Genomic DNA, 25,841 nt, shown 5'->3' with positions numbered 1-25,841 from the left:
TGACTGGAGGTCAACTTTGACTTCCCTATTATCTTCCCCAGACACAAAATATTGATCCTAGCCTTCTATCAGATAAAACCTTTGATTACAATCGAAACTCTTAACTACTTAAATTAAAAGGGAAAATTTATTGACCTACATAACCAATTCAGAGGATGGGGTGCACTATTCTGAGGGACCATGGAAACCATGAAGACCGTAAGGTTTCTCTACTTGTGATTCTCTACAGGCTGGTTTCCACTTCTCCTACTGTAGGGTTCCTTGTAAAGTATGAAGGAGAGAAGGAAAAAGCTACAAACATCCCTGGACGCACATTCTAACAGCTCCGAGGACCAAATAGAAAAGATTATATTCCTCTAGTTCAATTTAGAAGAGTTCTAGGAAAGGCTCTGATTAGTCCAATTTAGTTCATATGTCCACAGTATGCACCAATCACTGTAGCCATGGACTAAAGCATTAGGTTTACCCAGCCTGGGTCAGGTATTCATCTCTTGACCCATATTATAGGCAGGGAGGCAAATGATAATAGAATACAAGTCTAGCATTTGGAAATGGGACAACAAATAGCAAAGACAGCCTCATGAAGAAATTACTAAGCTAGGTAGCCACTCCTATGTGTATCTACTGTAATTTCCAAGCCAGAACTGAAAAAAGTCCATATATCCATCAGCTTCTATACTAGTCATTTCTCCAATCCTTATCCTTACTATCTCTCCTCTTGCCTTTGAGAGTAGTCTCTGAACTGGTCTTCCTTTGTTTACTCTCTCAACTTCAGTTTGGTATACTATATGAAAGAATATTGGACTTTATTCTGTGGACTACATGGTGGACGGGGACAGAGTGGCTACAGATCACTAGAATTAGAGCAATCATCTAAGCAAGAGATAAGGGCCTAAACTAAGGTGACTGTCTGGGGATATAGAAAAGATAGCTGAACCTCTTTTAACAAGTAGAAAGAAAAAGATAGCAATACCAACTGGTTGTGGAATATGAGAACAAGAAACAGAGCAAAAAAAAAAAGATTCCTGAATTGCTAGCTTTGGTGGCTGACTGGATGGAAAACCATTTGTTAGGACAGAAAATGTAAAATAAGGAGCAAGATAAGTATAGTTATGCATATGCTGACTTAAGACACTTAGAAGCAATGTACACAAGGCATTTCTACTAGGTAATTACATGGTAAGATTTGTTCATCAAGTGGATGCCTGTGTGGCTCAGTCGGTTAAGCGTTGCCTTCAGCTTGGGTCATGATCCTAGGGTCCTGGGATTAAGTCCCGCATCAGGCTCCTTGCTGAGCAGGGAGCCTGCTTCTCCCTCTGCCTGGCGCTTCCCCTGCTTGTGCTCGCTCTCTGACAAATAAATGAAAAAAATCTTAAAAAAAAAAAAAAGATTTGTTCATCAAGGAGATTTGGATGACAGATAAAGATTTGGGAGTTTACAGATTAGGTATTAAAAGCATGACAGAGAAGATTCAGTTTTTGAAATAATATATATTCCCAGCATGGCACCTAGATGATAGACTATTAGGGATGAAGAATGCAGAATCCCTACCGAGTCATGTAAGGGAATATGAAAACATGTGAGGATCTAATGCCAAACAAACATTTGAGGTATAAATAAGTAGAATTAGGAAAGACCGATGCTGGATTTTCAAGAAAATAATGAATATGTAACATAGTAAACATGGACAACAATGGAGAGGTTAAGGAAGGATAAAGATGAAGTGTGCCCAAAGCATTTCGATTTAAATGGAATGTGGCTAGAAGCCCCAGACACTGGTTCCTCAAATATACCACTAAATGATACTTACAATACAGAATAATGCAAAAATTCATACACATACAACTAAAAATAAGAGAAAATATGTCAAAGTCTGGGAGAAATTTCAATTATAAGGTAAATAAAATTCCTAGAACACTCAGGGTTAGCCTCATAAAACCACATCTTTCTGGGGGGAAAAAAGGAAGATGCATTCTCCCTCTTCCGTGATTCAGGGTCACAGGGGCTCTATAAGTTTATTATCACACTCTATTAGCTACTTAATGACAATGAAAGTGCTGTTTTTCTGAGGTAGTCAGAGATTGTTAATTTATCCATCTTGTTCCTTTAGCCCTGTCTAGCATTTTCTTGTATCATAGACAGCAATTCCCAAAACATAAAAGGCAGGAAGTTGCTGGGTGGTGGTAAAAGGATCAGTAATAGTATAATGCATCGTAGCTTGCACAATTGAGAGGTTCTCATAGAACACATGATGGGTATTATAATTTTCCTTATAATCCGTAGGTATAAAGTATGAGAAAATCAGGGAGTGGGGGATAGAAAATACCACATGAGTACCACAATATTTTACTAGTAAAATGCCTAAAAGAACCTGAGAATTGGGTTGGGAGCTGTGTACATCAACTTACTAATGTATTAAGATTGTAGAAAGGAATTTATCCACTGTATAAACAGACAGGAAATGGAATTGAGAGCAACTTCCCAAACCCTATTTGTTGGCAAATACTAAATCTAGAAACACAGTGTTCATTCAAGAATAAGAGAGAAAAATCAACAAGAACTCTATGGAAAAGTCTTGTAACTCTTTGAGGAAAATAGTTTAGAAATAATTACCTACAGGAAACAGAAGATAAAAGTTACTGTAATTGCAGAAAACTGGTATTCTCACAGAATGGAATAAGACAAAATTTTATTAGAGAATACATACAGAAAAGAACAGATAAAATAGGCAACGGAATGGATAAGATGGAAAAGCAGAAATACCAGAATTAAGAAACTTGGGTTATCTGGTAACCAAAGCCCACGGTAGAAAACAATATGCAACAGAGACCAAATATGACTCACGAAGCTGAAAGAAGTTTGCCAATACCTATTCTTCAGAGAAACGAACACTTCACGGAAAAAAAAAAAAAAAAAAAAAAGCCAATCCCTGTCCTAGCCTTTTGCTCTTCTTCACTTATTACACTTATTTATCGCTCTAACATTTCCCAGCTTGAAGGCACAAGTAAGTGTAGCCTGAATCCTTCATTTACATAACAATTTTATAAGGCATTAAATCTTTAAATAAAAGTAGTTCAAAACAAACTAAAACCACATACATTGTTTCTGATCTTACAACACCTAGTGTAAACTAAGGTATTCCAGTTCCAAGTTTACTATTCTTTGCACTAGCCGAGATCTTTCGGTTTACAGTCTTTTCCCTTACCTATCTGTGGTGAGTAGAGCCAGGCTATGAATATCTTTTTTTTCATTTGCATGTTTGTGTAGTTCAGCAATATAATCCATAAGTTTCTTTTCAGCTTGTTCAGCTTTCCATCTCTTCTCTCTTTCTTGGTCTAGTTGTTCAAGAAGTGTCTAGAAGAAAATAATAGTGTTATATGAACCTGTAAAAGTGACCTAACCTCTCATTGCCTCGATCTTCTCATTCATAATACAGGAATAACAGTTATCTAATTCAAAGGGCTGTGGTAAGAATTAAACAAATTAATGGAAGTAAAGTATATAAAACAGTGCAGAACAGTGCATGGTATGTAACAGCCACTCAATAAATGTTAGCTATTATTATTGTCCTAATGATAATTATTATTTTTCAAACATTAAAACCACTATACTTGAGAACGGGGTAGGAAACCAATGGCATGAAAGATTTGAAACTGTTAAAAAAGCAATTATACTACTGGAAGAACAGTGCACATTAGAATCAGAAGTGTAACTAGCGCCTCATAAGTAAAACATGCTAGTTAATATTAGAAAAATATAAATCAATGTGTACTAAAAATTCTTAATAGGAGAGTTACTAAGGCAAATACTGAAGAATATTTAAATTCCCGAAGGCCTCTCTGGTTTTGTTTTTGTTTTGTTTTGAAGTAAGCTCTCCGCCAAACATGGGGCTTGAAGCCCTTCTTGAAGGCCTCTTAATCTGGGATCCGTGCATCCAAAACTTGGTCTTAGCAGAATCCATGAAAATCTTGATATTAAACATATTTTTTGAGTGTGTATAAAAGTTTCTGAGAAGACCCATAAATTTCCTTAGCTATTTAAAAGGGTCTGAGAACCAAAAGTTTTAAACCACTGCTTTAAGAAATAAGAACATGAAAATTTTGAGGGTTTTTTTCTCCAAAACATATAACAAGTGAACCTTACCTTAGATAAATGTGTAATTTCCATTCCTTTAAAACTTACAAAAATATACAAAATCTGGAAGTCAGGAAGGGAAAAAGAACCCAATCCATCACCCCAGTAAAATTACATTCAATATTTTTTGCTCATAAAAACATGCATTATTTTACTGGGACTAATTTCATATTTAAAACTAAGATTATTCACATTCATTTTTTAAAAAAAAATGTCTCTCTTTTTTTAAGTAGGATCCACTCCCAGTGTAGAGCCCAATGTGGGGCTTGAACTCACCACCCTGAAATCAGGATCTGAGCTGAGCTCATCAGTCAGACACTTAACTGACTGAGCCACCCAGATGCCCCCTTAATCTCTCATATCATACCCGGTAAGTGGTGTCTTCTGAGCTACTGTTGTCTACTTTAATGATTTCAGTCTTCTGTTCTTCGGATTCTTCTAACATATTACAGTTTGCTAAAGATGATCTTACGTATAAATCTTTAAAGAAAGGTGGTTTCATTTTACGATTACAGCTGCAAAGAATAAAACATAGGTAATAACCCAAAGAAATTTATTTATACTAGTTTTCACAACTTAGGTAATGACAGTCTATCAGTGAAAGGGATCCTTTTGTATAAATTTATATAAATATACTGAATAAATTTGAGCCAACAAGGCTAAAAAGTCAAATCTTTAACATTAGAAAAGAAATAACACTCTGAGAAAGCTTAAAGGAACAAGCCAACAGTATTAACTTCTGTCCGTGTACCTTATTTGAATTTCTAAAACTAAAACAATTACCTCATAAAAGGGTTGTTGTTTTTATGGTGGTGCTTAATAGTCTGAATAGTTTTGGAATAATATGGGATTTTTGATCTTCGAGGAATTCTTCTATTACATTCTTTTCTATTGCCATAGTCACTTTCAGAAGTCATATCTGTATCTCTTTTTGGTCTGATATCTTTCTCAGGAACATTATCTATTAAAGAATCAGAAGTCTGGAATAAAAAAACCAACAAAGTTTGTTAAAAGTTCAGTTCAGTATAAAAGATTTAAATGTGAAATTTCCTAAAACATTATGACTTTTTATAAGATTAAAGGTTCATAAACTAGGTATGTTTAGAATTAAAAACAGGGAATTCAGCTTCTGGTATGGACGAGTTAAGTTCCTATAAGGTTGACTCTCAAGATAGCAATGACGAGCTCTAGGAAAAATATAAACAAACAACCATGAAAAAAAACTATCTGGAGGCCTTGGACAGTGAACAAAAGCAGGCTTATTCTAGAGAGGAGCTGACACTTGGAAAAAATGACCAGAACAGGGTGTTTCTGTTTTTACGGTTTTTCACTAAAGAGCTTACCACAATCAGCAGTACATAGGGAGTTCTAAAACTCAGGTAGAAAAACCATGGACTTTTGGGCCTGAAGAATCACTGGACAGTATAAACTGTAAGAAGCCCAGTACAGGATAAAAAAAATGAACTGCCGCCTAAGAGACAAACTTATAGTTTAAGTGAAAGCAAGTTAAGTGCTTGCTATGACAAAAGCATCAACATTCTTTGGAAGGCTATAATAGCATCTAAGTCTTCGCAACTTAACATTCACAACGTCCAGGATAAAATCCATAATTACTCACTACAGGAAGAACTAACAAAGTATGACCTATTCTCAATGGAAAACACAACCAATGGAGACCTAACTTAAGAGGACCCCAATGTTCAAATAAGCAGAAAAGAACAATGGAATATTACTCAGCTATAAAAAAAGAATTATATTGCCATATGTGACAACATGGATGGACCTAGGGTATTTTGCTAAGTGAAGTAAAACAGAGAAAGACAAACACCATATGATTTCATGTATAAGTGGAATCTAAAAAAGCAAAACAAATGAACAAACATACAAAAAACCATAAACAGACCCAAAAAACAGAGAACAAACTGGTGGCTGCCAGAGGGAAGGGGATGAAGGGGCGGGCGAAATGAGTGAAAGAGATTGGAAGGTAGAGGTTTCCAGTTATGGAATGAATAAGTGAGAATACGGAATATAGTCAATGGTACTGTAATAGCATTGAATGGTGACAGATGGTGAGCATAATATACAGAGTTGTCAAACCTGAAACTATGTAACATTGTTTATCAATATACTTCAATTAAAAATAAGAACTTTAAAACAGTGATTATAACCATATTCAATGATATAAAAGAAAATGTCATGAATGAAAAGAAAAATTCAGCAGAGAAAAAGAAAATATAAAAGATGGAAATTTTACAAATGAAAAATACAACACCTAAGTAGAAAATGGCTGGTCTTAAGAAGAGAATGAGATGATGAAAGAATAAGTGTACTTGAAGATCAGTTTATTAAAATTATTTATTAAATTAATTATTAAAATTATTTAAAATGAATGCAGAGAAAAAAAAGTTGATAAGATGTACAGAGTCTCAGGGAACCGAGGAAGAGTATCAAAAGGTCTAAGTGCAATCTGAGAAAAGGGAATATGGGACAGAAAAATATTTAAAGTGATGTCAAAAATTTCCTAAATTGGGTAAAGACCAATTAACAGATTTAAAACACTCAGAGTAGCCTTAAGTAGGATAAATATGAAGAAAAGTATCCTTAAGCACAATGTTGTCAAACTGCTGAAAACCAAAAGTAAATGTAAATTCTTGAAAGCAGTCAAAGAAAAATGACACATTATATACAGGAAATCAAGGATTCTAATTAATGCTGACTTTGCATTCAAACTTTGGAGGCCAGGAGACTGTACTAAAGAAAAAAAAAAAGCTGTCAATATAGAATTCTATATTCAGCAAAAAATGTCCTTCAAAAAGGTAAAATGAAGAGAATCTGTTATTCTCAGATGTCCTCTACAAGATTCGCTACAGGAAGTTCAGGCTGAAAGTCCTGGCTGAAGGAAAATAATACTACAAGGAAATTAAATCTTCAGAAAGAGAGTATCACATATGATTTATTTTTATTTTTTTAAAAGATTTTACTTATTTATTTGACAGAGAGAGAGCACAAGCAGGGGAAGCAGCAGGCAGAGGGAGAGGCAGAGGCAGGCTCCTACTCTTCAGGGAGCCCAATGCAGGGCACGATCCCAAGGTCCTGGGATCATGACCTGAGCTGAAGGCAGATGCTTAACCGACTGAACCAACCAAGCGCCCAGCATGTATGATTTATACACAGGTAAATATAAATAATTTTTAAATTTTTTTTTAGTCTTAATTCCTTTAAAGCAAAAATTAAAACATTGTCTCTGGAGTTTATAATGCATCCAAATGAAATACGTATGGCAGCTATAACAAAGTATAATAGATGCAAGAATTCTACATTTTATATGAAGTAATATAGTAAAGAAAAGTCTATTTTTAGAGCTTTCACACAAGAAATAAAGTATGACTAAAGAACCAAATACAAATTAAAATTGGATTATAAAAAATACACAACAGAAGATAGAAAAAGCAGAAAAATGAATAAAAAAGTGAACAAAAAGCAAATAATGAAATGGTATACCTAAATCCAACTTCATTAACGATTACAGTAAATTTCAATGGACTATGGACTCTTCAAAAGGAGTGACAGCCAGGCTGAATTAAAAAACAAAACCCACCTATATATAAGACCTACTTCAATATAAAAATGCAGCAAGTTTAAAGTAAATGGATGCCACAATGAGCTACCACTTCATACTCAGTAGGATGGCTATATTCAAAACCACATATAATAAGTTGGTGAGGATGTGGAGAAACTGGAATCCTCATACAATGACGGTAGGAATGTAAAATGGTCTGGTCATTCCTCAAAAGGTTAAACACACAGTTACTATTTGACCTAGCAATTCCACTACTAGATATATAGCAAAGAGAAATGAAAACCTAAGTTCACACAAAAGCATATATATGAATGTTCACAGCAGCGTTACTCATAATAGTCAAAAAGTGGAAATTACCCAAATTAACCAATCAAATGAAGAATGGATAAAATGTGGTATATCCATACACTAGATTATCTTATATTTAAAAAAATGAAGTACTGATACATGCTACAGAACGGAAAAAACCTGAAAACATTATGCTAAATGAAAGAATATAATCACAAAGGGCCACATATCGATGATTCCATTTACATTTACATGAAAATTCCAAAATAGGCAAATCCAAATAAAAATAAAATCCACTAGTGCCTGCCTAAGGCTGGAGGAAAATGGTAGTGACTGCTACTTACGAACCACTGAATCGTATGGTAAGTGAATTATAGTTCAATAAAGCTGTTATTAAAAAATAACCTGACTGATGGAAAAAGATTTATCACATAAATTATAAGCATAAGAAGGCTGAAATGGTTATATTAATATCAGATGAAACAGACTTCAAGACAAAGAATACTTCCAAAGACAAAGAGGAACACTTCATTAGGAAGACAGAACAGCCACAAACATGTGTGTGCTTAATAACAGAGTTTCAAAATATAATAAGAAATGTTAAGAGAATTAAAGAGAGAAACAGACCAATCCCCACTCTCAGATGGAGATTTGAATTTTAACATCTTTCATACAAGTGATAGAATTAGACAAGTACATTTAAAAAAAACAATTATCAGCAACTGACAGAACTAGATAAAAAAATCAGTAATGACATGAGTTATCTGAAAATACCATCAGCCATCCTGACTTAACAAGTATACAATAAACATTCTGTCCGAGTGCACGAAGAACATTCACCAAGATAGACCACAAGCTGGGCTATAAAATAAGTCTCAGTAAATTTAAAAAGACTAAAATAATCTAGACTGTTCTCTGACAAAATGAAAGTAAATTAGAAGTTAGTAACAGAACATATCTAGAAACCAAAATACTTGAAAATTAAACGAGACAGTTCTAAATAATCTTTGGATGAAGGAAGAAATCACAAGATAAATTAGAAAATATTTCTAGGTAAACAATGATGAAAACAAATGTATAAAAATTTGTGAAATGTAGCTAAAGCAGTGCTTAAAAATATTTACTGGTTTAGATGGTAAATTAATTTAAATTAGAAGACAGGTCTAAAATCAATAATCTAAGCACTTACATTAAGAAGCTAAAAAATGAAGGTAAGTAGAAAAAATAATAAAATGTAGAAAACAATAATAGAGAAAAGAGAAAGCAGATAAAACTAACAAAACTGATCTTTGTAAAGAGAAACAAAACCTTTGGCTAAATTTTTAAAAAAAGATTTTATTTATTTGAGAGAGAGAGAGCACAAGAAAGAGAGCAAGCAAGCACAAGCAGGAGGGGGAGTGAAGAGGGAAGGGGAGAGGGAGAGGGAGAGGGAGAAGCAAGCTTCTCCCGGATGACACAGAACTCGGTCCCAGGACCCTGGGATCATGACCTGAGCCAAAGGTAGACACTTTCTTTCTTTCTTTTTTTTTTTTTTTTAAAAGATTTTATTTACTTATTTGACAGAGAGAGAGATAGAGCCAGTGAAAGAGGGAACACAACCAGGGGGAGTGGGAGAGGAGGAAGCAGGCTTCCAGTGGAGCAGGGAGCCCGATATGGGGCTCGATCCCAGGACCCCAGGACCACGCCCTGAGCTGAAGGCAGACGCTTAACGACTAAACCACCCAGGCGCCCCCAAAGGTAGACACTTTATCAACCAAGCCACACAGGTACCCCACCCTTGGCTAAACTGACCAAGACAATATATATAAAATAAAAGAGAGAGAGAGTGAGGACACAAATCATCATAAAGGAAAGGCTATCATTACAGATCCTATAGATGTTAAAAAGACAGTAAGAGAATATTAGTATCAATTTTATGTTGACAAATTACATGAAACGGACAAATTAAAAAGCACAACTTATCTAAAGCAACACATGATGAGACAGAAAAATGAGTTGCCTTATAATTATTAAAGAGAGTGAATTCATCATCACAAACCTTCCAGGACCAGATAATTTTACTGGTGAACCTTATCAAACATTTAAGAAAGAATAATTCCAATCTTACAAAAATTTTTTAGAAAATAGAGGAGGGGGCAGGTTTCAACTCATTTAGGTAGGCAACATTAACCTAACATCAAAGATGCTACTATAAAATAAAAACAAATATCCCTCATGAGCAAATTGTAAAAACCCTTATAAAATATTAGCGAACTAAATCCAAGCATATATAAGAGATCATTTATCATGATTAAATGAGGTTTTATCCCCAAAATGCAATGTTTGTTTAACATTTGGAAACTAATCAATGTAATTCATTGATAAAAGTGTATACATCAACTGCAATGAAAACTTCATGTGTACTCCTCACACAAGTTAGCATTCACCTAATTTTTTTTTTTAAGATTTTATTTATTTATTCAGAGCAATGAATCATGTTTTCTCCCCCAGATAGCTAGACTCCTATCTTTGGTTACAAAGTAGGAAGAATTATTACCATAACTGAGTAGGAAGCATGCCGGTGGAAAGAATACCAGATTGGGTATCAGAGATTTGGGTCTGAAGCTCAACTCATACTATTAAAGGACACTTAGATAAACTCCTGAGTTTCTTTTCTATAAAATAAGAATGATACACTAATTCCACTAATTCCTAGCTACTTAACTGGGGTGTTGTGAGAATGAAATGAGGATGGCATAAAAGAAGCTGCAAAAAGTTCACTTCAAATTTAAGTTACTAAAATTAAATCTAAGTTCTGACATTGGTAGAAGAATCAGCCATTAGAAAAGACCGATGATGAAATCTGAGGAAATGGAGAAGTCTAAGAGCTCAGTGACACGTTATCAATGATGTCAAAGAATGTATAGGCTGGCATTCTTATCCCAGTTCTATTCCCACCTACCTCTGTGGCCCAAGTGAAGTGTCTAAGGTTTTCTGGCACACAGAACCCTTACAGCCTTATTCATTAACTGCCCTAATGTAGACTTTTTGTTTATCTAGCACTGTTATCTTAGTATTGTAACTGTAACAGTTCAGAATTATTAAAAACCCTTTGAACCATAATTCCACTATTAGCATTTTCTACTCCTCATTAAGAAAAAATTTAGAATATTAAAATTTAATTACAAATATCTAGGTCAAACTGACATTTGATAATAGCTCCTTTGGCCTGTACCACAGTATCTCTACCCTATACCCAGGTAGGGGCTAAATAATAATCCATTGCATTCTGAGAAGTGTGGTGCTTTAGAAAACAACTGTTATTGTAGATCACAGTCAAGAATGCTACAGCAAAGGTTGGAGACCCAGACAGCAATAAAATCTAGGCATTGTAGTCCATCCACATAATTCAAAGATTCTAAAGGCCAGTGTACCAGTAGCTGGGGTAAAAAAGAATATCTCAGGAAAGTACAGATTAATTTGGTGAGGGTCTGCTGTAAACAGAAACTGAAGCAGGAACTATGTAAATTAATCTGTCATTCAGCTGTAAGTTCTAGAAGTGGTTTTGATCATTAAACAATTGAAGATAATAGAGGCCCAAAGTAACTCACGTATCCCCTATGTTTATAAACGCTGAGTCAGAAGAGTTCTGAGTTTAAGGTCAAAAGGTCAAAGGTAGGTGGGCAGAAATAATGTGACATACAGAAGAAAGGAACTACATAATAACACTGAAGGACAATAAGGAAAATGAGTGAAAAAAGTATGTTATCTTTTTCTGCTACTACTATTACAAAACAGAACCCTATTTCTATAAAGAAAAAATATATATACACAATAGAATGTTAACTATAAATTGTTTTGCTTAGCTTATATGCTATTTTTATTTTACATTTTCTTAACTACTTTTTTTCCCCAACAAACACTGCTTAGAAATACAGGAAAAATAGTTACTTCAGTGAGAAGCTGTAAAATTTGATCATCTAATTTCTGAAGTTTCATGTCGTTATGAAAATTGTTTTCATGATTAACTTTCTCCAGCTCAGAAGATGGACATATAGATATAAAGGATGTCAAACCAGTATCTGTTGGTGATGCAAACTGATCCAAGGGAGCTATCTCATCGATGGGTGGTGTTACCACTGGCATACTATCAATTATCTACAATACAGAAACAAACCAAAATCTTTTAAATTTATATTAATTAAAATTTGAAGATATCTTTTATATTAGAAAAAAACAATAGCATACCTCATCTTCACTTATATTTAGGGGAGAATCAGAAGAAACTAAATTATTCAAAAGACCTTCTAAGCACTGGAGGCGTGATGAATTTATTTCTGATAAATTTACTGGCTCACCAAATATGTTCTTGCAGTCTAGTATTCTAAGCTGTGGCAACGTCTGTAGCATAATTGCTCTGTACCCTTGGAAACAAATCATTCAAAATGAAAAGTCAGGCATTAAAAAGTTAATTATTTCTCAAATACACTAAATTTATCACCTACCAGATACATCACCTGAATGATAAAATTAGTCCTGGAACGCAACTAATAAACTTGTAATAAAAGCTACTTAGTCCTTCTCTAGTATGTAATCGTTAAATTTAAAACAAACAAAAACACTGCCCACCACCCCTCCCACATAATCCTCCTGGTGAAGATCAGAAAGTTAAAAATCATTACTGCTACATTTATCTTTCACAAAATTGCTTTAAAGTTACAAATGCAAGATACCAGTAAGTTTATTCCAAACAGAAAGCCAAACATGTCTTTTATTTGTAATATGATTAGTCTAAATATAAATCAGGATAATGTGGGTAACAACCAGAAATTCAGAATTTTGTTAATGAGGCCTTAAGTATCAGTAAAATTAAACGTCCCCATCTTTCTCCCTTAAATTAGATATGACTAAGATTAAGGTAAGCAATCTATCAACTATTCAAGAGTATGTTTATTTTCCCTAAGTACAATTAAATATGAGAAATTTGACAAATTAACATTAATTTGGTGTTTAGGCTAAAAGAAACTTTGCTTAACTGTAATGTTTTATAGTTTAACTTTGCTTAACTATAATGTTAAAACCAAGTATTTCTACCAAAGGCCAATGAAGTGGTTGGAAGAACTCCAAAAGAAAGAAAGAATCTAGCAAATCAATATTAGAAATTTTGAGGGGAAAAAAGTAATTTTAGTATTAAGTATTCCTTCAATTCTAGGGGGAGGGCAACCGTGTTGAAATACCTCATCAAATAAAGTGAAAAACAAAGGCTCAAACTGTAGGAACCAGAGATTCTTAAGACAAATTGTTAGGGAAAAAGTCCAAACTGGGTGAGTAGAGAAAAGAAAAATAATGTTGTTTTAGAAATAAGGCTCCTCTCCCCTGCCCCACCAAACAGGGTTTCCCCAGAAAACTGAAGTCTGTCCTGATTCTTAGGTAGACTCTGTATTATATGGCCTTAGGAAAACAGTTCATCTCACATCTATTATATTCTTCTGTGAAATAAAATTATCAAAACAGGTTTCCATTCTGGGAAAAGCCTTTATACAGCTGCATATTAATGACAGAATGGAGCCAACTCTGTAGCCAATTTCTATTCCAACTGATCTTTAGAATATATATTCATATTCTACATTTCTATCTTATTGCTTGTTTAAGCCATTTGAAATAAGTGATAATAATAAGAAATAGTAGTCTGGTCTGCTTTGTATTTGCCAACTTCAGTCATTCTAAATTAGATCAAATGGCATTTTAGCAGCATCTTCTATATATCATATTGTTTTCTTCCTTACAAAAATCATTTATTAATTTAACACACTCACAAATAAAATTTAAAAGGTACATAGGAGGGGCGCCTGGGTGGCACAGCGGTTAAGCGTCTGCCTTCAGCTCAGGGCGTGATCCCGGCGTTATGGGATCGAGCCCCACATCAGGCTCCTCTGCTAAGAGCCTGCTTCTTCCTCTCCCGCTCCCCCTGCTTGTGTTCCCTCTCTCGCTGGCTGTCTCTATCTCTGTCAAATAAATAAATAAAATCTTTTTTTAAAAAAAAAAAAGGTACATAGGAAAAAATTTTCCTAATATTTCCTGATTCCCAGCTACCTTTTCCACCCTTTCTGCATTTCCTGATCCCTAGCTACTTAATACTGGAGTTAGCCATTGTTATCAGTTTTTGGTATAGCTTTCTAGGTATTTTATATATATAATCAGAAAACACACACACGTTACCCTTTGCACACAAATGATAATCCATTATATGCAATGTTTTCAGACTTGCTTGCTTTTTTCCTATTAATAGTGTATCTTGGAGATAACTGCATATTAGTAGCTAAGGATTTTATATTCTTTTTTTATGGCTGCATAGTATTATACTATTTAAGAATAGATCATAAGTTTGAGGCATACACTTATCAAATATAAAACTGTCTAAATAGAATTATCTGTTCATCCTGTGTTCTCTTAACCTCAATTTGTCTTAATAAAATTGTCTATTTGCAATTATGTTTTTCCAAATATATAATAAAAACTTGCAAAGCTTAAGACAAAAGGGTCATAAACACCAGTTACAGGAAACAAAGGAGCTTTGAATATTAACTGTTACAAAGAGTATTAATTGCTCATACCTGGTACATGACAGACAGGGTTATCATCTCCATTTTTTTCCAAAATAAGATTAGTCAAGAAGTTCAATCCTACCACACACTGAAGTAGGTGATGGATACTATCTATACAATTACTATGTAGGTCAATAAATCTAAGTTTATGTTTAATTCCATGAAGGGGAATCAAACCTGCAGTAAGGAAAAAAAAAAAACTTTTGATGCCACTGAAGTCATTTTTCCAACAGCTAATTAAAAATAATTTTTATATAGATTAGATTTTAAGGCAAAGAAGCAGCATTAGTAAGAAGTTTCTGTAAACAGCTACATCTAATAAACAGGGTATGAGTAAAGACATTTGTTGTTTTGAAGAAACACAGGTTTAGCATTTCTTTTGAGGCCCTAGCCCAGAGGTTGCTGGTCTCTGGTTCTCTTCAAACAGAACATATGGACCTCCCAAGGTCAATGCATGTACTTCTATGAGAAGAAGCATAAGGCAATGGCTTCGGGCTCTCAATCAACACATTATTTTTGATTAGCAGACATAAGCAAACCTGGCAATGCCCTTCAATTTCATTGGTTTGAGCATAAAATACAAATAGCACCAATTTGATTTAGTTCCCTGGTAGTAATTCTTACATGAGTTTATCTAGAGCATGGTAATGCTAACAGCTAGGTTTGCAGCAGAGGTTACTGGTGCCTGGTACCACGTCTCCTTGACCAGCCTCTGACTTCAGCTGCAGCTGTGGTGGATGGGGCCGTGCACGCTGACAGTTTGCCCCACTGGAACACTTCATGTTTCTCTTTTCTTCCCTCAGAACTCTCTTCTAAAGTGGAGCTTCTGAGAGAAGGCACAGCCTGGAAATGTCAGGGGGTAACACCTCCAGGGGCTATTCTCAACAAAAGGGGAATTGTCAGGGAATCACCTCCTCCCTTTTGGAAGGACTATTCTGAGATGCACTCGACATTGTTCCTCTTCAGGTTTATTTTACAGTTTGCTTAGTTTAGTACTCTCTATACACAAATTCAACCTAACCCCCCCCCCCCCCGCAATTTCTTCAACCTGACTGGAATACTCTTCTCTCTTCCATCTTTATTGAGCTACCTTCTACCTCTCTAAGGTTCATTCTTTTCTTTTGTTCATATTCCTCATCACTAACTTCTACTCATCCCTCATGTCCTCAGAAAAGTCTTCTCTGACAACTGTCTACAAGATCAAATTTCCTATCATGAGTTCTTATAAGCACTCTGCAATTCTTCTTAATTTAATACTCTATTTCTAGGTCCTTGTTCCACGTTACTGGTTCTTTCCCTTAGGTTTTATGTTCCTTTCACTTTTCAATTCTAAGGCTCATTCCTGGTCTCCCCTCTCTATTCATATGCTATGCAGAACCTCCTAGTTTCATGGTTACAAACATCATTGATGTGCCAAATCTACAATTCCAACCATGAAACACACCCCTCAAACTGTGCCTTACACAGGTTTAACAGGGTTTTCAAATTTAAGACAGAATCCTTACTTCTCACCCCCTCATTTCTAAATCTGTTTCTCCCCCAATCTTTCCCATATCAGGAACCAGTCCCACCATCCACCTGTTGCTACAAAAAAACCTCAGTTAATTATCTTCGATTCCTTTTTTCTTCATTTCCTTCTCTCAATCCATCAGCAAGTCCTATGAACTCTACCTGCAAAATATACTCATTTGCTCCTCTACACTATTTCCACCGTAGTCCAAGTCTCCACCATCTCTCACCTAGACCACTGAAATAGCTTCCTAACTGGTCACCTGACTTCCACGCCTATCCTCCTAAAATTCATTCTTCACTCACTCAGCAACCAAAGTGATCCTTTAAAAATACATATATGTCACTTGTTTAAAGCCCTCCTATAGCTTCCTATTGCACCTAGAATAATATGAAAACTTTTTTTACCCTGAGTATGAAGCTGTGATCTGGCCTTTGCCTACCTTCTCATCTCTTTCCTTAGCACACTAACCCCTCATTTGCTATGCTCTAGCCATTTTACCTTTCTTTCTGTTCCTTAACATGACAAGGCTGAAGGTGCCTTAGTGTCTTTGCATGCACTTACCATATACACTGCCTTTATTTATTGAACACACAAAATATTATCATTCTAAGAATTATCTATTAAAATCTACAGGGTTGCCTATTATATTTTCTTCATATTTATTACAATCCGATGTGAAGTCACAAAAACGCACCCTTTTAGGTGTACAGTTCAATGTACATAAAGAAGCATATACAATTGTATAACCACTGCTATAACTGAGATACAGAACATTCCATCATTCAATCAATGTGTCCCATCTTCAACCCCTGGCAACTAAGGATCTGATTTCTGCCACTATAACTTGCCTTGGTCAGAATGTCATATAAATGAAATCATAGAGTGCATCCTTCTGTGTCTCACTCCCTGCACTTGGCCTAATTCTTTTTAGATTTATCCACATTGCTGCATATATCAATTGTTCATTCCTTTTATTGCCAAGCAGTATTCCATCATGTGGGTGAATCACAATTAGTTTGTTTACTAGGTGATAGACATATGGATGGTTTCCAGTTTTGGGAGATTATAAAGAATCATATAAACATGATTATATAAAAAGCTATATAATCATATAAACTTTCATGTACAGGTTTTTGAACAGACATGTTTTCATTTCTCTTAGGTAAATACCTAGGAGAGGGACTGCATGATTATATGGTAAATATATGTTTAACACTGTAAGAAACCTTCAAATTGTTTTCCAAAGTAGTTGTTCCACTTGCCATTCTCCTCACAATTTGTGCCAGTTCTAGTTGCTCTATAACCTTACCAGTATTTTGTATTACACAAATTTTAAAACTACTCTAGTAGGTATGAAGTAGATCTCATTACAGTTTTAATTTGTATTTCCTTAATCACTAAAGATGCTAAATATTTTTTTTCATGTGCTAATTTTGCATTTAGATTTCTTCCTGGGAAGGGGTCTGCTCAAATCTTTTGATTATTTTTGAGGGCTTGACATGATCTTATTTTTTTTTTCTTCCCCACTACATGTAAGCCCTATGACAAGAACCTTATCTGTTTATTTTTTATCACTACAGAACAGTATTTGATACAGTGATCTTCAATAAATATTTGTTGAGTAAATGAATGAGTAATCTTATCCAAGATTCACATTTTTCAGATAAGGAAACTGCATCCAAACATTCATAATCTTCGCTCAACAACACACAGCAGTGAAAGAGCTAGGGTTAATACTCAATTCCAATACTTTCACATCTTTGGAGGAAAAAGTTTTAAAAAATTAAAATATCTTTGCTATTGCAGCTTAACAGTAGGGAGTAGATTGCTTTAATTTTTTGTGTATGAAACACCTGGCATAGGCTAGTATTTTTCTAGCATGGGTGAAAAATAAACACATGAATAAGACTGTTTGAAATATTGACAGGATTATGACAATAATTAGAAGAATTCTGCCTGTTCTAACAGATAATTCTAAAAATAATCATGAAACTTCGTTCATTTTATTAGTGTATCACTTTAATCAACTAAAAAATGGTAAAAATGTTTAACCTTCGTAGACCTGCTAAAAGTAAAAAACAAAATTATCTGATCTTCAATTTACAATATAGCCTTGGGAATGCAGTATGGCTCAATATGCTATATGATCCAATATGGTAGCACTAGTCACATGAGGCTTTGTAAATTTAAACTAAAATTCAATTACAAATTCAGTTCCTCACTGAGCAAGCCACATTTCAAGTGCTCAAAGGACACATCTGGCTATTCGTTGCCATGTCGGACAGCATAAAGATTTAATATTTTCATCACTGTAAAAAGTTCTATTGGAACTATTCTTTATATAATAGCATATCAATCAATTATTTAAGATTAAAACATTATTTTCCTGAAGTAAGTCCCTCCTATCCAAGTTTTTTCTATTACTGATCACCTAGTTTGTATTCCTATTTTTTATTCAGCCGTAGCTTTGGCACCAAAAAAAAAAAAAAAAAAAAAAAAAAGAATTATGACTGAAGCACACTCTCTAGATGATATTTTTGGTCAAAAACAGGATTATTCAGTTTTCAGCATGTTGAGCTTAGCCTAACTCATCACATGTGGCAAACATTCAGCATTATAGAAAACATAAGATTATCTACTTACCACTAAGATCATTTATGTGGTTATAAGATAAATTCAGTCTAGTCAGATTAGTTAATGCTTCAAGTCCTAAAATCAAATAAGACAAAATAAAGCCTTTACAGAATTCAAACAACTATTTAGAACTATATAGTATTACAATACTATTTCAGACAGTTTTGAAGCAAATCTGTAATCTAATAAGTGGTATTTTGCAAAATACTTAAAGAATTGTTAACTTTTCTAGAAGAAAACTTTTCTGAAGTAAAATTTAAGGTCAGCATTCAAAAGTTTATGATAATATTTATTCCACTCTTTTAGGAAGAAAAGTGGACTTAAATCATCTTCCTTATGCAAAGTATCACATGAAAATCACTTACAAACCTTCTATTCTTGTAATCAAATTGCAGGACAAATTTAAAGTGCATAGTTTCGTCAGTGTGTTTAGCCCTTCAATTTGATTTATTTGATTAGATGACAGATCTAAGTGTTGTAAATTCCAAACATGATCAATGGCTTCGATTTTTGAGATGTTATTGCAGTGAAGATTGATGGCATGAAGGGATGAATCTAAAGATAACTCTGATATGCTACAAGAGAAAATATATATTATCAAAAGCAAGTAAGAAATGGATTTAAAAATTATGACCAAATATAATTAAAATCAACCAAACAGCATGTAGATGGTAACCATGTGCTCTACTCATTCCATAATGAAATCCTTCCTACCCGTGGTAGCCTTTTAACATCTTATAAGGTACAGTGCTTCTTAACACTAATCGGTATTTTGGACCATATAGATAAACAAAAAACCCACTCAAGAGAGGCCAGTGACCCTGGGTCATTTCTCCCTTCTATAAGCAACCAAGTTACCAGCATATAATGAAAGCTGTGACAATAAAGGCCCTGGAATCATAATACCCCAGTTCAAATCTGCATTCTAATACTTTTTTTTTTTGCTAAATTACTTGAATAAATGAGTTAACCTCTCTAAGCCTCGGTTCCCTCATTTCATTTAATTCTCACAACAATTCTAAGCAATTGGCATAAGGATACTGAAGTCTGCAGAAAATAAATAACTTGTCCAAGTTCTTGTAGTTACTACTAGAGGCATTATAAATCCATATCTGGCACTGGAAAGTAGTTTATAAACTTACTTTCTTTACTGTCGGCAACAGCTATTGAACCCAGAATGTAGTTGATTTCAAAAGAAACCACTAATTACTATTTCTAGTGAAAAAAATCCATCCTCCCTTTTATGCATTTGGAATGCACCTCCCCTAAATAGAACTCGTCTCTTCTTTCTCTCAAGTACTGCCATTTATAACCAGAACCTCTCCTAAAGATGGTAGTTCCAGGAATAAAAACTACAGTGCATGCAGTTCAGAGGTGCCGGATGGAGGGACAGTGGGGAATAGGGACACACAATGTCATGGGCATCTGTTCAATGTTCTGTAGCAGCTACCACAGAGGAAACTTAACTCTGGCAGCAGAGAAGTGAGTCATGGAGTAAAAGGAGAATAAGGGATTCTGGTGTGCTTTCAAATTAGCATCAATAATCTCAAATTCAAAATTAAAAATCAAAACACTTTAAATATGCCATAAAGTCATTCAGCTCCTCCCTTAGACTTCAGAATGAAGCACACAGCAACGTGGCAGAAAAAGACAAAGCATTTGTAAATTTGAAACTACCAATCTCTAAATGTTTTTGAAATATTTTCCAATTACCTAGCTACTGTCATTTACTGAACTCTTTGTGCTATTAACACATGCTTTTAATGACAGTCATTTATTTTCTGACACATCTCAGTTTCTGGAAATTAGTACTGTGCAGATAATGTGGTACAGCAGAAAAAGCAGAAAGTGAAATTAGCCAGAAATAGGTTTGAATTTGAACTTTATTGCTCACCGGCTGGAAGAAGATGGGAACACTATTTGGATCCTCTGAAGTCTCAGATTTGTCACTTGTAAAATTACTACCTTGCAGAATTATTGTGAGGGATTGTGATAACATGTATAATATGTACACATACACAGCATTCAGTAAATGACATCTATTATTAAGTATAAATGTAAATATGCCTTTAAAAACCATCTCCCTGGGGTCCTCTGGCAAATTTGAGATCACGATCAAGAACAAGATGGTTTAATTATCAGCAGCAAGGTTTCGCATAGAGCAGGGCATGCCACAAAGGAACAGCAAGTGCAAACGCACAGAAAGGCCTACTATGGAACTGCCTGTAGATCAGTACGGTTAATCAGAGAGGGTAAATGGAGAAATGGTCAAAGATTAATTCTGAAGAGGTGGGCAGGGAACAGTCAGTAAAGCAGAATCAAGAACCTAGTACGTCATGCATAAATTTTGGCTACATGAAAGAGGGAAATGGTTAGCTAAATATGATGTTTAGCACTCCCAAGAAGCATATGGATATATATATCATAGTGCTCTGCGAAGGAGAAATTAGAAGGGAGGCAAAGAGAACTGAGGAAAACCTAAAGAAGAGCAGTAAACCTTCGCTCTACGGTTGCCAGACATACCATAGCGCCACTTTTTGTCAAGGTAAGAGAAAGAGCAGAGGAGACCAGATAGAACCCGAGAAGACCAACAATTACAGAGCAAGCGAAGAATAATCAGTAAAGAAAGAACCACTGAAGACGAAGGATGGCCAAAGATTGGCAGAGAATGCAGGGCAGTTTCCAGGCTCTCAGAAGTCCAAGGAGGAAAGGAATGAGGACTCGATGGACCTGGCACTTCAGCAGAGCAGTTCCGGCGCAGTACGGCGGGAGGAAGCCAGAGAGCGTTTGTGCGCGGTCTGGGTAAAGCTCGGCTCCCGCCAGGGGAATGCGCGGGCCGCTCCTGGCTGCGGAGCGCCCTTTACCTCCGCAGGCCTTTGTCCATGAAGCACAAATCCCCGCAGCTGCTGTCGCCGTCTTCATTTTCGACCTCCGCCTCCACCGGCGCCTCCATGGCACCGGCGACGGGGACCGTGGTCTTAACCGGCGCCCAGAGCTGGGTGGGAGAGCCCGGAACACGCCTTCTGGGTGAGCGGAAGTCCAGTCCGGGGGGGGGGGGGGTTCGCCCCCCCCCCCAACCGACAGCCGGGCACTTTCCCGCCTTGACAAGTGCCGTAAAGCGGGAAGACTGATTTTCTTCCCCAAGGGCTTCCCTCCCTTTTACGGTAGCTACGGCGCTATTCTTGGGACTTGCCGTAAAGGGAAACATCATCCCGTGTGTGTGGTTTTTGGGTAAAGAATCGGTCTTTCGTGTGACGCTCTCCTGTATGATTTTTGCGTTGTAGGCGACTGACTTCTGAAGGGGATTTAACAGCAGTTAGTCTTTACAAAACTGTAGTCATACATACCTGTAAGTTATTCCCCCACCGGCCATTGCACCTACCCTTGATTTAGTAAACATTTATGAGATGCCTTATATATGCCTTATACTTGCCTGTGACATGAGGAATAAGTTGAAGTCCATTCTCGTTCTCTGGAAGCATTCACAGTTCAATGGAGGAAACAAAGAATTGCCGTGCAACAGGGTGAGTGCTAGAAATAGCCCAGGAGCATTTAAGCCAACTGTATAGTGATGTGGGTAGTGGGAAAGTTTTCTAAAAGGTATTAGTGACTGAGCAGAGCCTTGGTATGTCAAGGGGAATTCTGCAAGTGAGTGGCATTCCAGGTAGGAAAACAATACCGGCAGAAGGTGGAAGAGACCTGGTTAGATTGTTCTCTAACTCATGGGAGTATTTAAAAATGCAGGGGAGCCTCACTGGCTCAGGGGGTAGAGGATGACTCTTGATCTTAGGGTAGTGAGTTCGAGCCCCACCTTGGGCATGGAGCGTACTTTAAAAAAAATTAAAAATGGAAAAAAAAGGTATGTCAACTCTGAACCTGTCACTATCTTGAACTAAAATCTTTGGTGGTCTCTGTTAGCAGTCAAATAAAGGCCTGACTTTCTATCCTAATATTGAAGATATTTCCAGACTTTAAATGTCATTAGTCTCCTATTGTTTACCTATACCTATCACGTTCTAAAATTTGTAGCCACAATTCACTGTTTCCTGTAACATGTTCTTTGCCATTTGTCTGCGCTTCTTCCAATAAGAAGTAGAGATAGAATCACCTTAGTGGCTTCTTGATTCTGGGCTTGCTTGTGACTTTTTTCTTTGGCCAATAGAATTCATTTAATGCTAGTGCTGCCGGGCCTCAAGACACCTTGCATGCTTCTGCTCCCTCTCTTGGAAAACTGGCTGACCTGCTGTTTGAACAAGCCCCCCTAGCCAACTGGAGGAGGAGCAACTACATGGAGCAAAAGCAAGTCACTCTAGTAGAGGATGCACAGATACATACCCCAGCCCGGAAGTGCTTAGCCAAACCCACCCCAAGTTGCAAAATAACAGAAATGTGAGCTAAATAAAGTGTTTTGTGTTAACACATGTAGGATTAGATGATTGATAATAGTTACTGATCTATGGGTGAATATCCATTAAAATAGAGATTTTCAATGGGGATAAGTATTATAGTCTTACCTAAAACAAATAACTGATATAGGAAACAAATTATGTTGCAATGTTATTAAATGTATTGGCTCTTTCTTCCAAAGTCATGGGCATTATAATTGATTAATTAAAATGTTGATTATTGTTAGTGGAGTTCAAAAATTGAATTACCTTAGCACTTAAGAATTGATTATTTATTTATTTTTTAAATATTATATTTATTCGAGAGAGAACGAGAGAGAGAGCACAGCAGGGGGGGAGGGATAAACAGGGAGCCCAATGTGGGGCTTGATCCCACGGGACCTGAGCTGAAGGCAGACACTTAACTGACTGAGCCACCCAGGTGCACCAAGAATTGACTTTTTTAAATGATAGTTCGATACACTAATATTACTATTGTTTGCCTGTTTTTTTTTTTTAGCACAAATACTTAGAAACTGTGGTTTTGCTTCAAAATTCTTTATTTGCAAAACAAAATTTGTTAAATAAGTTTCTATAGGAGACTTCAGTTCTCAAACTCAAAGAAGCTATCTTTAATATTCTAAATAATACGTAAACAACACTTTTCAATTACTACACTCTGTTGTTCTATATTTTTAAACAGAACTTCCATTTGACTTGGACTTGCTTTTCATGCTATCTATAAAGTATTTGTGGGGTGCAAAATGGGTAATATATTTGAAATCGGCCTTACTAGTTTGAGATCAGGGATTAGATAGGCAGTCAGAGGGGTCAGCAAGATAGCATTGTGGGGGAGGCAGAGAGAATAGTATCTATTCTGGAAATGATAAGTTGCTTAGATAGACTGATGTGTGGTGAGGGTGTGTGTGCACATGAGAAAGCAAAAAGCGAGGCTAGAAAGTTAGGCTTGATTCAGATCTTGGAGAACCTGCAATGGCCAGTTTGGAAGTTGGTATTTGTTGAAGGAAGGTTGTGATGGGGTGGCAGTGTGGTGGTTGCAAACAGTTATGAGTGAGGTTGGTAAAGGATGCAAGAACACAAGACAGTATTTAAACAGGGAAGTGACAGGATTAGATTTGTGTTTTATGACATTATCTCTAAGAGACTGAGTGAAGGCTGGATTGGAGAGAGATTAGAGGTGACTGTATAAATTAAGGAGGTTGTTGCATTAAACCACATGAGGAAACTGGAGGACTCTACAAAGTCCCTAGGGGTCTGAATGATGAGAGGAGAATACTTGAGAAGAAGTTAATAAGTTAGATTTTACAAGCTTTGTTTACTGATTTTGGTGTAGGGTATAAGGTAACCATAGTTGTTTCTCCTTTTTTTTCATCTTGATAGTTTTTGAGTATCCTTTAGTGCTTTACTGCATTCCTGTAGGATCAAAATGTAATGGTGGTATTACATTCTGTAATTTGACTTTTTTTTTAAAAAGACTTATTTTATTTATTTTAGAGAGAGAGAGAGCAAGAGAGCAGGTAGGAGGGGCAGAGGAAGAGGGAAAGAGAATCCTAAGCCAACTCTGCACTCAGCCCCACATGGGGCTCTATCTCCTGATTCCAAGATCACAACCTGAGCAGAAACCCAGTGGGACTCCTAACCGAATGCACCACCCAGGCACCCCTACATTCTGTAGTTTGTATTTGTTTTTTTCTATTAGAATCTACATAGCACTTTTATGCTAATTTCTCAGACAAGATACACAAGGCTGTCATTTGGCTTTTTAATCATCTAAAATATAAATAAGCTTTAAAAGACGTAAAACCCAAAGCTTTTAAAATTTTACAGTACCTTTATACATACAGATCTCAGTGCAGAACATCAGGTCAGTAGTGTGGGCCCATAAAATCAATCCTGTTTGTGACCTCTGGCCTTGAAAAATTGCCTTACTCATGAATTCTAGTCACTTAGTTGTGTATACCACCCCCTCCAAACACATGCTGTGCTTGTACATCTTTCTGTGCCAACCAATATATACAACCTTTTTGTAATTTGTGTTTTGTTGGTGTATTGCTTTATCCAGAATATTTGGAGAGTAAGTTCTCAGAAAATTGAACTTTCTGGATATCTGGACTTCTTTCAGATGGAAGTAGTCCTTAAAATTTTAAATTTGGTGGAATATTTTCTAATATATTCCTTATGCTATCCTGCATTCTTAAATTATATCAAGTATAATTTAATATATTCTTAAAATCTTATTGTCATAAAAATTTACTGTATCATATAAAAACGTAATTTTTGGTATTAGAAAATTATTTTTCTTATGAAAATATTTGCTAACTATGGAAAATGTTGAAAAGTATAAAAAAATAAAATTGCTCATTATCTTAGAGAAAGACACTACTATTAATCTTTTCCAATATCTCTATTTAGTCATGTCCATGCATGTACATATATGTGAATATGAGTAGTAATAAAATTCATTGTAGTAAAATTAAACATTCACTGGATTACAAAGAAATTACAACTAATTTCTAAAATATATGGGACCAAATGGGTTCAGAGCAAATCTCTCCAAAATGTGCCACTTTGGCATGCAGACTGTTTTGAGCTGAAGGCATTCAAGACCCTATCAAGGCTCAAGATAACATTTTGCCCCTCCCTTAACTACCTAGAAGAATCTCAATTGGAGGAGTCTTTCCCTGAGTAAGAGTTGTAGAGAG

The 25,841-nt window shown here is 35.7% G+C and overlaps 1 protein-coding gene and 1 long non-coding RNA gene across 6 annotated transcripts in view; one reads left to right on the top strand and one right to left on the bottom strand.

Moving 5' to 3' along the window:
• LRRCC1 (leucine rich repeat and coiled-coil centrosomal protein 1) overlaps positions 1-21,862 on the bottom strand; it is a 35,435-nt gene extending 13,573 nt beyond the window's left edge. For 2 of the 4 annotated variants that reach the window (XM_026495817.4, XM_026495818.4), the window contains exons 1-9: positions 21,598-21,862; positions 19,103-19,308; positions 18,743-18,808; positions 14,596-14,763; positions 12,230-12,405; positions 11,933-12,139; positions 4,918-5,114; positions 4,502-4,649; positions 3,206-3,354 (exon numbers count right to left, since the gene is read on the bottom strand). In XM_026495817.4, coding sequence (XP_026351602.1) covers positions 3,206-3,354; positions 4,502-4,649; positions 4,918-5,114; positions 11,933-12,139; positions 12,230-12,405; positions 14,596-14,763; positions 18,743-18,808; positions 19,103-19,308; positions 21,598-21,686 — 1,406 coding nt within the window. In that variant the 5' untranslated portion in view covers positions 21,687-21,862. Of the gene's footprint in view, positions 1-3,205; positions 3,355-4,501; positions 4,650-4,917; positions 5,115-11,932; positions 12,140-12,229; positions 12,406-14,595; positions 14,764-18,742; positions 18,809-19,102; positions 19,309-21,463 lie in introns of all 4 variants that reach the window. The other 2 variants (XM_048212515.2, XM_026495819.4) reach the window with 2 other exon arrangements.
• A 5-nt stretch (positions 21,863-21,867) lies between these two features.
• LOC113252995 (uncharacterized) overlaps positions 21,868-25,841 on the top strand; it is a 158,097-nt gene continuing 154,123 nt past the window's right edge. Inside the window, exon 1 of one of the 2 annotated variants that reach the window (XR_008957755.1) lies at positions 21,868-22,257. This is a non-coding gene — a long non-coding RNA (uncharacterized LOC113252995). The remainder of the gene's footprint in view (positions 22,258-25,841) is intronic. The other variant, XR_006409160.3, reaches the window with a different exon arrangement.

This window comes from Ursus arctos, unplaced genomic scaffold (assembly GCF_023065955.2).
Source record: "Ursus arctos isolate Adak ecotype North America unplaced genomic scaffold, UrsArc2.0 scaffold_6, whole genome shotgun sequence".
Taxonomy (NCBI): domain Eukaryota; kingdom Metazoa; phylum Chordata; class Mammalia; order Carnivora; family Ursidae; genus Ursus; species Ursus arctos.
This window is presented reverse-complemented; position numbering and strand designations above follow the sequence as displayed.